This window comes from Centruroides sculpturatus, unplaced genomic scaffold, assembly GCF_000671375.1.
Source record: "Centruroides sculpturatus isolate CEXI.00-Female unplaced genomic scaffold, Cexi_2.0 scaffold1494, whole genome shotgun sequence".
In the NCBI taxonomy this organism is placed as follows: domain Eukaryota; kingdom Metazoa; phylum Arthropoda; class Arachnida; order Scorpiones; family Buthidae; genus Centruroides; species Centruroides sculpturatus.
The window spans coordinates 116,612-129,525 of record NW_019385632.1 but is presented as its reverse complement, the minus strand read 5'-3'; the positions used below and the strand labels follow the sequence as shown (position 1 = coordinate 129,525).

The 12,914-nt window shown below is 29.9% G+C and overlaps 3 protein-coding genes across 6 annotated transcripts in view; all 3 read right to left on the bottom strand.

The window, feature by feature from the left end:
• The window catches only part of LOC111640748 (uridine phosphorylase 2-like), a 24,324-nt gene that overhangs the window by 4,952 nt on the left and 6,458 nt on the right, over nt 1-12,914 (bottom strand). For 2 of the 4 annotated variants that reach the window (XM_023386794.1, XM_023386797.1), the window contains exon 2: nt 9,771-9,894. In XM_023386794.1, the coding sequence (XP_023242562.1) occupies nt 9,771-9,894 (124 nt within the window). Of the gene's footprint in view, nt 1-9,770; nt 9,895-9,969; nt 10,009-12,914 lie in introns of those variants that run through there. The other 2 variants (XM_023386795.1, XM_023386796.1) reach the window with 2 other exon arrangements.
• The window catches only part of LOC111640747 (KAT8 regulatory NSL complex subunit 2-like), a 53,402-nt gene continuing 41,719 nt past the window's right edge, over nt 1,232-12,914 (bottom strand). The window contains exons 7-9 of the mRNA XM_023386793.1: nt 1,728-1,879; nt 1,491-1,634; nt 1,232-1,414 (exon numbers count right to left, since the gene is read on the bottom strand). Coding sequence (XP_023242561.1) covers nt 1,277-1,414; nt 1,491-1,634; nt 1,728-1,879 — 434 coding nt within the window. The 3' untranslated portion in view covers nt 1,232-1,276. The remainder of the gene's footprint in view (nt 1,415-1,490; nt 1,635-1,727; nt 1,880-12,914) is intronic.
• Nucleotides 11,501-12,900, bottom strand: LOC111640751 (uridine phosphorylase 1-like). Its single transcript, XM_023386802.1, has 6 exons — nt 12,696-12,900; nt 12,492-12,606; nt 12,346-12,416; nt 12,136-12,277; nt 11,921-12,067; nt 11,501-11,846 (listed from the first exon to the last, which is right to left on the bottom strand). Exons 1-6 carry the CDS (start codon nt 12,825-12,827, stop codon nt 11,698-11,700), a joined length of 756 nt encoding a protein of 251 aa, XP_023242570.1. The 5' UTR covers nt 12,828-12,900; the 3' UTR covers nt 11,501-11,697.

Here is a 12,914-nt window from a genome sequence, read left to right as displayed (position 1 = left end):
CTCCTTCTTCCTCTCTTTTCTTCCCTCTTGCATCTTAAACTTCTCCTTTATCCCCCTTTTCCTCTTTCTTACATCTTAAAATTCCTCCCTTTTTCCCCCTCTTACGTTTTCTTTTTCTTTTTCCCCCCTCTTACATCTCCTTCTTAAATTTCTTCCCTTTCCTCCTTGTTACATCTTACTCCTTCTTCTCTTTTCCTCCCTGTTACATCTTACTCCTTCTTCCTCTCTTTTCCTCCCTGTTACATCTTACTCCTTCTTCCTCTCTTTTCCTCCCTGTTACATCTTACTCCTTCGTCCTCCCTTTTCCTCCCTCTTACATCTTAAACTTCTCCTTCTTCCTCCTTTTTCCTCCCTCTTACATCTTAAACCTCTCCTTCTTCCTCCCTTTTCCTCCCTCTTACATCTTAAACTTCTTCCTTTTTTCCTCCCACTTAAAATTCTTCCCCTTTCCTCTCTGTTACATCTTAAACTTCTCCTTCTTCCTCCCTTATCCTCCCTCTTACATTTTCTTTTTTTCCTCCATCTTAAAACTTCTCCTTCTTCCTTTTTTTCCTCCCTCTTACATCTTAAAATTCTTCCCTTTTCCTCCCTCTTACATCTTAAAATTCTTCCCTTTTCCTCCTTCTTACATCTTAAATTTCCTCCCAATTCTTCCCTCTTACATTTTAAACTTCCACCCCCTTTAAATATATAATTCCAAACATAAAATACATTTATATTAATTTATAATTTACATTTTAAAATGATTTAATTACTCTAAGTCGATTTCAATTAAAATTCATTAAAATTAATTATTTAAATACTTGAAAAATTATTTACTCTCCTCCATATAAACGTAATTAATTCTTATTTATAATTTAAAATTTAATTTATTCCTGACTACAAATTAATTGATATTTCACGCCATTTTATATACAATTATAATTGTAATTAAATATACAATTACAATCAAGTAAATTAGAATAAATTGTATAAAAATTTCAAGCGAAATTTATATATATATATATTTTTTAAATTTAAAATAATTTGATAATTAAAGACAAATCTAAAATTCGGTTCATTTATTTTTATTTATTAAAATATTCAAACATAAGAATGTGTAACTAAAAAAACAAAAAACTTTCTTTTAATACAAACTACATTTTGCACATGTGTTTTGAACATTTTTTAAAAATAAATGTTATTTAGTATACTAAAATTATAACTCAAATTAACGAAACCAGCAATCTGTTTGGCTTTATAACAAAGTTTTTTTTTTTTTTCTTTTATTGATTAGTTATTTGTCCACTTCCTGATCCAACTGCTTCCTTTCTGTGCAGAGAATGTCTGAGGAATTTAGCGAGAGAGGCTGGATGAGATCTCCCGCGTTGTCTCCGGATAGAGCGGAGTCTGTCGATTCTCCCGGATCCCCAAACTGAAAATACGCGTACGACAGTTTAGGTTAATATCAAATATTCGTGGTCGTTAAAGTATTACCATCAATTTTTTACCTGATTCAGTCCAAACAACGAACCGGGCTGTACTACATCTAGACCAAGTGATGCAATGTCATCCATTGATTGAAAGTGTTCTGGTTCTAGTGAAAGTACATCTGTTTCCATGGGAGAAATTTCTGGATTTTCTGGAGGATTGTTCTAATAGAATAAAATTAAATATTTTATGACTTAAAATTTTCAAATATATAGTTAATTTCATTTGTTTTAAATAAATCAAATTTTTCAATTTACCATATTATGACTCTTTCCAATTGGAAGGGATGTTAGATGAGCATGATATAGGCATGTGACTTGATCATTGTATGGAATAATTGGCTTATTACAGTCACCTTCTTTACCATGACAAGATTTAAATAATACTTGATGTGGATCAGACAATATATCTGTTAATCAGTTAAGTGATTATAAGCTAAACAAGCTTTATCTTAATATAATAGTTTACTTCATAGAATAAATCCAACTTTATATTGAATTTTAAAGTAACGGGATTTTTGTTTTTAACAATATATAATATACATAAACTTTATTTACAGTTAATATATCAAGACATATTTATTTGTCAAAACTTCCAATTTAATCATTTTACAATTATGTAACTAAAGACATTTCTTCAACAAATATTTCTCAAAATATTTTAATTACAATTTGAAATTTTCTATATTGAGAGAGAATGATTCTAAGTTATTTGCATTACATAATCAAGATTTCAAATAAACGTTATAATTAAGAAATTTAAATAATAATTACTATTATTATTATTATGCAATACAAGTAACTTAAAATCATTATATTTCAATACAGAAAATTTCAAATCATGATGATAATAATTACAATAATTATTAAGAAATAAAACTGAGAAGGATTTTAATCTATAAATACACATTTATGAAAATTTAGAGAAAAAATTAATTCTTAAAATAAATCCAACAACCAATTAAAGTAGCAGAATATCCCAGTTCAAATAGAATCTGAAATTAATGAATTTTTATCTTTTTATTTAGACCATGTAAAATACCACATTATAGCTATTGTATTTAATTTCATAAATCATTGACATTAAAACCACTTTGTTCTAACTCCATTTTCATAAGTTTTGAGAAAGTGATTCTTTCTGAGAATGATTTTTAAAAACTGTTCTATTTTGTGTAATACCAATTTCTCCATTTAATAAGTCATCCTTTATTGCATTTTCATATCATAATGCAATTTTTTTTCCATATCTTTATACAAAATTTTAATATATATAAATATAAATTATGAAATAATATTGTATCTTCCAAATTCTACTTTTCACAAATAATTTCAAACTTTATATCTAAATTCTATGGAATAAACAGAAACATGCATTAGAATTTTACTGATTGATCTGAATTTATTAGCACAATAATAACTAAATATATGAATACGTGTGTACTGTACAGTACATGATTTATAATAAATCTTGAATCAATTAATTATAATTATTTTGTTTATTGCAGTTAATGTAATGAAATAAAATCTGAATGTACTGATGGTTATCACCGCTCCAAGCTTGACCCAGCATCTATGGCTTTTTGAAGGTTTGACTCCAGGCTTTGTTATTATTTCTCTGGATTTGTGAACTGTATTGCATAATCAAAAACTTCATTAAGAAACTTCAGACTATGAGGCATTAAATAAAATTAGAAGAAATATTTTAGTCTGAAGTTTCTTAATGAAGTTTTTGATTAAGTTAACTGTTGGCGTGACATCTGAACCGAGTATTTAATACACCTAACAACAAGATGTATTACATAATTTAAAAATATTATTTTAGTTTTTTATATTAGGAACATACTTGGTACTTACTTTATATATTAATTTATCTGTATCTAAATATAATATCCAGTTATTATTAAAAAGATTTCCTGATTAAACTTAAATTGTAATGTACAGTACAATATAATTACATTTGCAAACAAGTCTCTGAGTTTATTTATAAATTTTGATTGTCAATTGTTTTTATAATAAAAAAATAAAAGTATTAACATTATCTACTGCAGTCATCAAGATTGCGTAATGTTTTTTTGTCATTATGTATAAAATATTTACATTTGTCAAATACTTCCTTACAAATGAAATACAAATACATGGTATCATCATACTGTATATAATCAGGATAGCCAAACTGCAGCTTCTTTAGTTAAACAATTTATTTTTATAAACTTGTGCATACTGTATAACTTACACATATATAATATTGTTGTAAGTTTGTTGACTGTTATGCAGCATGATATACATACACACAGATTGTAAGAGTAACTCACAATTTAAACAGGCAACCGAAAGCCAAGGAATATATTTGCACAAATTATATTTTAAATAGTTAATGCTCCAACTACAGTCAAATCTCATCAGTATGTAATGAAGGAGAAACATTGATATGTATTCAGATAAAAAGTAAATTAATTTTTAATTAACTTATTCTTTCAACTTTTTTTTTAGATAGCCTTTCTTATATACTACCCAAACATACATATCCTTAACCTAACATAATAATGATATTTACTGTAGAACAGTGATAACTAGTATTTTAACTACAGAGGAAGAGCACCAAAGTCGGACCCCCAATTCATTTCACAACTACAATATTAACAACATTCAAGCTAACATTTTTTTTGTTTAATGCCAACATTCTTTGATTAGTTTTTCAAGAACTCTCTTTGTTAGAAGCAATTATAAAATTTCTATAAAGAGCATTTTTGAATTTAGCAAACCATGTCAAAAATGATAGTTTGGAAACTGTGCTCCAAATTTGGACCCCCCAAATATAAATGACATTTGATGAAAAAAGAAAAGAAAATAGGACAAATTATAGCATGATTTGATTTATGTAAACATATTTCTGCAAGCAGAAATTAAATTTATTTGCAAAAATCACAAATATTATCTGTTTCTGCTTCTGAACATTCTACATGAATCAATGCACTATACACAACTCACCACAGTTCATCATGACAATCTGATGACCACTTTCTGCCACAAAACATACAAACAGCACCATTTTCAGTGTGATAACTTCATTAAAGTAGGTTTTAGGACCCAAAATATTTTTACATTTTCCATTCCATCTCTCTCATAGATTCTGTGACTTTGGCCATGAATTCTGAGATTGTGTTAGTTTCATTGTTTTCCATCATATGTCATTGCTTTCAATCTAAACAAGAGACACAATTGTTTGAACTCAAAATAATGTTAAAAAAAGTGAGGATTCTACTTTGAAATGCATGGAGTCTGACTTAGGAAAAGAGAATATTTTGGAACAATGTGGCATCATTAACTATTGTATGTTAGAAATGATTAACAAAGCACATAATCCATTAATTTTATTCTACTATTGCTTGTTAGTAATGAGAAATGAATTTTTACCTGTTTAAAAGTGAAGTGATGATGCAATAAAATCATGTTTCAACAATTTCATGGAATTTCAGAAATATAAAATTACCTTCTTTGTATGACAAAATTAGGCCAATTACATCAGAAAAGTATAAGGATATAATGGATTTATCCCTTTATAAACCTCCTGTTCATCATGAACACATTAAGATAAATCATGTAAAACTCAAAATTATTAACAAAAACATTTAACTTTAATGTTTTACTCTTATTTTTCATCAAAATAAATTTTGATGAAAAATAAATAAATTTAATAAAATTTCCTTAATTTTTGTATCAGATTATTTTGCTAAAGGAATCATATTTTATTATTATTATTTATTTAAAATGTATCCTACACTGCATATATTCTAATGCCTAATGTTACGCAGACAAAAGTCAAGGAATAACTACAGAAAATAAATGTTTTGTTTATGTTCTGTTGTGTACGTATCTATGTTTAAGAATTTCCTGACCGATGTCTTTAGAATGGCAGCCTTTTGTAGTTATGTAAGGTGTGTTTCAAATTTATACAGACACGAAAAAATTGAAGTGAAACTTAAATTTGCTGCATTAAGTGACAAATGTTTTATTAAAAATAACATGGATTTACTTGTTTCCACACTGCAAAATAAGAATTTTAATCAAACATTAACATTTTGTCACTGAAAATAATATTTTTGAAAATTTTGTACAAAAAAACTGTTACATATTTATCTGGGCAGGTTTCAAATTGCAAAGTTTTCTTACAATTTAATGGCCAATGTAACCATCATTTAACTTAATTACATTAAATACTCGATTAGGCATTGTTTCAGTTAGATTCTGAAGGAATTCAATCTTAAGTTTATTCCAAGTATCTGAAATTGCTGTGTTCAAATCATGAATTGTGGGAAAACTGCTTTCCATTGGCATAAACTGTACGAACCATCATCCTCCAAAGATTTTCCATCGGATTCAGGTCAGGGCTTCTAGCAGGCCATGTCATCAGATTAATATTTTTACATTTAAACCACATTTTTGTTGATTTAAAGGCATGCATAGGGGCATTGTCTTGTTGAAAGATCCAATTTGGTCCCCAAATATTTGGTCCAGCTTCCAATAAATGATCTTCAAGCATGCCTTGATACTTCTCTGAATTCATTCTTTGAGTTATAAATGCTAAATCTGTGGTTCCATTGAATCCAAATGCACCCCACACTATTATTGTTCCCCCACCATTTGGCGTTTTGAAAATATTTGTTTTTTGGTTCTTAAATTGTGCCAATACTTTCAACCGTCTGGACTATCTAAGATGAATTGTTTTTCATCACTGAACAAAACTTCAATCCATTCTTTGGACTAAGTCATGTGTTTTTGTGCCCAATCAAGTTTGTCACTTTTGTGCTTTAATGAAAGTGGTGGCATTATAGCTTTTTTCTGAATTTTAACGTTGGAGATTTATTTAAAACTCTCCACACTGTTGTGTTGCTACAAGGTAAGTCTAATTCTTGTTTTATTTTTCTTACTGATGTTTGTTTTGTGGAGCAAACCTTGATGATTTGTCTTCAATCTCAAGGTATAAACTTGGGTTTTGGACCTGTCTTGAATTTTGGTACATCCTACCACGTCTTTTTGATAAATAATCACCAACAGTTGATTTTGGATGATTTATATATGCTGCAATTTCTCTTATTGACTTGCCTTGTGATTTATAGGCATCAATCTGCTCTTTTTCATAATCATATAAATTCCTTGTTCTACCAATTTTAGAACATTGAACAAAGAATTTGTATTACAATTAGATATGTAAGCTGATTTGCATATTTCAATGCTTGAAACTAAACAATATTCTATTTAAGTCATTGAATGAGTGCCTATCTAGATAAATATGTAACAGTTTTTTTGTACAAAATTTTCAAAATTATTATTTTCACTGACAAAATGTTAATGTTTGATTAAAATTCTTGTTTTGCAGTATGGAAACAAGTAAATCCATGTTATTTTTAATAAAACATTTGTCACTTAATGCAGCAAATTTGGGTTTCACTTTAATTTTTTCGTGTCCATATAAATTTGAAACACATCTTATATGGTATAATGCCTGTGCAAGAAAGTACTACTGATAAAAAATACCTCATCCATTCACTTTATTTTGTGGGTAAGTTCTGAGTATTTACTAATTTTTCAGTGTATGTACAATAATACCTCGACTTACGCAAACCCGGAGTTATGCGATTTTCAAATCTCGTCGATTCGTCTTTTGTTTGAGCGCCATGCAACTCTTGATTACTCACTCCCCCACACTATTGTTCAGCTTACATGTTCGGACGTGTCGTGCGGAATCGACACATAGCTACAATTTATTTTGTGTTATTTATTTCTGTGTTTGTTATATCTATGGAGACTTGAGAGACTCTATGTGGTGATTTCTTGTAACTGTGACCGAATCAAAAGACGAGATAAGATTAACGAGAACATTTATTAGCTTACATACATCCGACTTGGATTTTACACAAATTGCAAAATTATATCCCGACTTACGCGGTTATCGCTCGGTCCCACCTATCGCGTAAGTTCGGGGTATTACTGTATTTTCTATATTGTGGGTGTTTCATACAGTTATGCATATAATGTATGCAATTTTGTTTTGTTTGTCAATGAATGTGTGTCTGGTCTATTGTAATGGATAGTTTTGTTTGTGATTATAGCTCATTCATAGTATATTTTGTGTTGACACACATACATTCCGTTTAAAATTACTTACTTACAGTTAAAATTGTTTTACTGTTAAAATACCATTATAGTTTAACAGTAAAACAATTTTAACTGTAAATAAGTAATTTTAAACGGAATGTATGTGTGTCAGCACCACCTACAAGAAATCCTGGAAATCATGCCAACAGATGAGGGGCTTATGCCCAAAACATGTATCGGCCTATAGAATATTCCGAATAAAGATGAGCTAGAAATACCCTGTGTCTATCTATGCATCTAGTTGTGAAGATAAAAACAAATAAAAAATCATCCTTCTTCATGATTCTTTTTTATAAGGAAGTGTTCTGCATTCCTCTCCATTGAATGTTACCGGAAAAGAAATTACAAAAGAAATTTGTCATATCTATCTGCACAAACTTGGCTACAGCTTCTAACAGGTAAGAAGATATTATTATTTTTACTTATCAATTGTGACATGTAATTTGTTTTCTAACACAAAGGCAAAACCAATTCTCACAAAAACACAAATAAAAAACCAATTGAAGTGAGTCAAAGAGCACCAATTCTAGACACAACAACAGTGGAAGCAGGTTGTTTTTAGTGATGAGGCAAAGTTTGAAGTCTGCATTGGAATCTATAGAAAAAAAGTCATTAGAAAGTGAGAACATTCTATCATGACTGTCTACAGTGCACTGTAAAATTCTCAGCATTATGATGTGGAGTTGCATGTCAGCCCAAAGTATGGGAAATTTACATTTCATCGAAAGATCAGTAAATGTAGCAAAACACTGGCAAATCCTCGAGGAAAACCCATTATCACAGTTAGAAAAATTACAATATCACGGCCATTTTATTTTCCAGCAGGATGGTGCAAGTTGCATACTGCTAAAACCACCAAGCTGGCTTGCCCAACATAATATTAACACATTAAAATGGCCATTGTGCAGTCTTGACCTTTCCCTTATAGATAATATGTGGAGTAAAATTTAAAAAAAGCATTGAGAAATAGTCCTCCAGAAGTGTGGATGGTTTAAAGCAAAACAATCAAGCAAATTTGGAGCAAATAAAATTACTCCAAATGAATGCCTGGCTCTTGTTGATATGATGAATGATTGTATGAATGCTATTATACAAGCCAAAGGTGAAATAACTAAATACAGTGGTGATTGGTTAACAAACAGTTCAGAATGCAAACAAATTGGACAACGAACACTTTTCTGAAAGTTTTTATGTTCGGATAACAAACACCCCACAAAACAAACACAAGAAAAAGGGACACCGCATTTAAGATTTGTAAAACTACATTTCACTGGTATCGATGAATGGTTTATGAAACAAGACTTTCGCAGTTGTATATGTAACTTTTTTTGCACTAGTTGATTTCTGTTCTCTTAATTTTTCTAAGTGCTTTTCTGAACTTTTTCTTTTAAAAAACTGATAATATCATGGGGCCTAAAAAGAATGGAGTATCAAAAACTGTGTTCACTATAAAAACTAAGAAAGAGATAATAGCCAAGGTAGAGAGTGGGCAGAAGATGTCTGACGTTGCTAGGCAAGATGGCTTCAACAGGTCTACAGTAGGCACAATCTTAGCTAAGAAAGAGATAATCAAAAAGACTCAAGCACATAAAGAAGTAAAGAAAATCACATCCGAGAAACAAAGATGTGCCATCCATGAAAAATTGAAGGGATTGCTTTTGGTTGTTATTACATATAAATAAACACAGTACGAAATTTCATTAACTGATCACCCACTATATTAATGTACTGTCTGAGGTATTATTTGTCAGAAATGGCTCTGTCTGAACTTTTTTTTGGGGTCACACATGCTTTTTTCAACTGTTCATAACTTTTTNATTTAGGAAGTGTGTATAGGAGGATTTAGGCGGTGTGCATAGGAGGATTTAGGAGGTGTGCATAAGAGGTTTAGGAGGTGTGCAAAGAGGGATTTAGGAAGTGTGTATAGGAGGATTTAGGTGGTGTGCATAGGAGGATTTAGGGAGTGTGCAAAGGAGGACTTAAGGATGTGCAGGGGTTCAGCCGCACCCTTCACATCCCTAAATCCATCCCTAGTATATACCACTACCGGTCCCGCGAAAAATTCCCCAGCCTCCCGTCTCAATGGCCGACTATAAATCATTTTAATATTATAAACAAAAGAATGTTGGAGGATAATTTTTATACCTTGACGTCACCAAACATTTCCTGCAGATCATGACTTCCAGAACCTAATGACAGGTGATATAAAACGTCTTCCGACATTTCGGCAATGTGAGGATTCCTGAGGATAACCGATCCATTTTCCGAACTGCCAACACAAAAATTTACAAATTAAAATGTGAATATTACATCTGTGAAACGTTATAAAGTAGGGAAAAAAAACCTTTCGCCATTTCGCCCATACTTTAACCTGCAAGGCATGCTGATAAAAGGGAACGATAAGAAGAAAAATTGCTATTATTTCATACAATTATCTTTTAGATACATTGAAATAATTTAATTATAATTGCTTAGAATAATATAAATTATTCTGAAATAAAATTTCTAACAAAACATTTTTTATTAACAGCAAAAATGTAATCTTAAGTTTAACGAAAAAATTCTAAAATAGATCGAAAGCAAATAACTTCCAAATGGCAAGAAAGTAAAACTAGATTGGCCAAAAGAAAGACCAATCAGAAGATAACGAACCACAAACCGACCAATGACAGCTCTCTACCAACCCATTGCTATATTTTACAGCTTACTTTGTATATGACTTTGCCAGGGGCTATATCTCTAGCTTATTGTTCATCCTTTGACTGTCATCATTGGTAGAATATCCGTAGGGGGCATAGTAATCCTCTACCGTCTTGTATACCTACAGAAGATGGAGATTTTAACATCCCCGTCTGATGGATTTGACAAACAACAAATTTATGTTGAAATGTAGCTTGATTCTTTTCTCAAGACAACTAGTTGTAGCTTCTCCACATCCTTTTGTTGCGGCTAACAATACTAAAGGATAATGTACACATTGAAGGGGGGTTGCTCGGAAATAAAATAATAGCTCTACTTAGATGCTTACAGCTATTGTAAGAGGTTAAAAGTTTATATTCCAGTATGATTCTTTTCTGAGAAACTCATTGTTGTTTCTGGTACAACGAGGTATATACATTAAAAAAAAAGAAGAAAATCTAATTGTAAATGAAATTTAACAAACAAAACAAAACAAAAAAAATAATCGTGAATTAAAACTTGTCAAAATGTCAAGAAAATAATAAAAAATCTATTTCAAAATTTGATTATATTTTAATTATTAAATGTAATAATCAATTTTTTTTTTTAATTTCAATATATTTTATAATATAGGCCTATATCTTAATAGATTGAGGGAGAAAAAACATTATATTTTAAAAATAAATTTGAATTTTTATCGAAATAATCCATTAATTAAAAAACTTATTAATTTTTTAAAAATATATAATCATTAAAAAATAAGAAGAAATTTGAAAAATTGCCTCAAAACATACCTATCAATTTAATATTTTTTTAAATAAAACTGTTATATTAACTGGACTCTCCGGTTTAATTACTTATCTATGATTACTCTTACATAACCGATAATACCGTAAAATTACACTTAACAAAGTAATTAAACTTCTAAACAGAACGTGACGTCACAATGAAAACATTATTTTTGATCTTCATTCTACGTCAATTACTTTCAACCAATGACAGACGGCCAATTCTCAGCTTAACTCCTCCCAATAAGTGGGAGGTAACTTTTATGCTCGATCGTATTTTAGTGTTAAACGTATATTTTGAAATTTAAAGGATCAAAACCTTTATATTTTTTTTAATCAATTAAACTAAATGTAATTTTATTTAATTACTGTTTATAAGAAAACATTATTTTGATGTCATATATTTTTAATTATTATTTAATTCCGCCATCTATTGTTGACTTAAGAAATTGTGTGTGTTTTCATGATGATAATGTATTATAAATATAGGCCTATTATCGAAATATACAAGATTTATACGACACGTATTTTTTATACATACAGTATTTAAATAAATCTACAAAGAATCGTTACGCTGTTATATATATATATATCGGCTTTGTTTGCTAATTTTTATGAAGGTTCTCCACTCTGTTCTTAATAAACAGAGCAGCTAATTGTTGTGGTCTGGATTGCCATTCTTGCAGTTCTTCTTTCGATGCAATAATTTGATCACCTTTTAGTCTGTCCAATAGAGCCACACATATGACGGCAGCTGTTGTATACATTTATCATTATCATCACACATTTATTATGTGGAATTAACAAATTTTAAACTAAAAACTTTACCTGAAATTCCAGCATTTGTACACATAGCCGCGAACACTAGCGATTCCATTTCCATGTTAACTACTCCCATTCTATTTATATTTTGTAAGTATTCCAATTTCTCTTTTTCGGTGTAATTGCAGAAAGCTCCATCTAATCTTGCTTGGCCTAATTAATAGAAATTTTAGTATATTTCAAATATAATATTTCTTCTTAAATTCAAGATTTTCTCTTACCTTCATAAAAATCATCTGTACACATGGTTGTACCTAAACAACTCGGGTATTCACATAGATGACTTTTAGCTATTTTTAATAATTCTCTGGCAAGATTTACATCTAAAATAGCTTCACGCTTGACTTTCCTTCCTAGTACTATCTATTAAACTCAAATTAATAGTAAAAATTATAAATATGATCAATGTAAAAGACAAACAAACAACTTACTGCCTCTTGATAAGGCCGCATCAATCCATCTACAACAGAGCTTGTGATTATTAAACTTCCTTCTTTCACACCTATATTAAATTTTGAACATTTTAAAGAGAAATAATAATAATAATTTCAATGTTATAATTATTTAAAACACTAACCAATACCGCCGCAAGTTCCTAATCGCAAAATTGTAACATCTCGACAAGCCGAATAGTGTAAAAGTTTTATAAGTTCGTGGAGCATGATGGAGATGGATGGAGTTCCCATTCCGTGCTAAAAAAAAACATGAAATATATATAACACAGAGCCTATGTAATTTCGTATATAACTCTTCGTAACATTTATGTATTACAAGTACTCACACTAACGCACAGAACGGGGCCTACTTTGTACATAGAAAATCTGTACGAGCTCCCACTAATATCGTAAAGAGCTGTTCCTGGAGGTAATTTGTAATTTAGTTCGCATGTCATATATTGGGCGAAATCCGCCATTCGTTTTGTAGTTCCTCCAACACATACAAACTAAATAATAATTAATCACAAAAAACAATTTGCATGCAGTGTACAATCTACTAAACA

What these genes read in the sequence shown, in the direction of transcription:
- LOC111640751 (XM_023386802.1), bottom strand. Translation starts at nt 12,827, where the DNA reads ATGGCGGATTTCGCCCAATATATGACATGCGAACTAAATTACAAATTA. An exon ending in GCCCCGTTCTGTGCGTTAGT is followed by an intron (nt 12,607 to 12,695) that starts GTGAGTACTTGT and finishes GTTTTTTTTTAG; the next exon opens with CACGGAATGGGAACTCCATC. An exon ending in TACAGATGATTTTTATGAAG is followed by an intron (nt 12,068 to 12,135) that starts GTAAGAGAAAAT and finishes TCTATTAATTAG; the next exon opens with GCCAAGCAAGATTAGATGGA.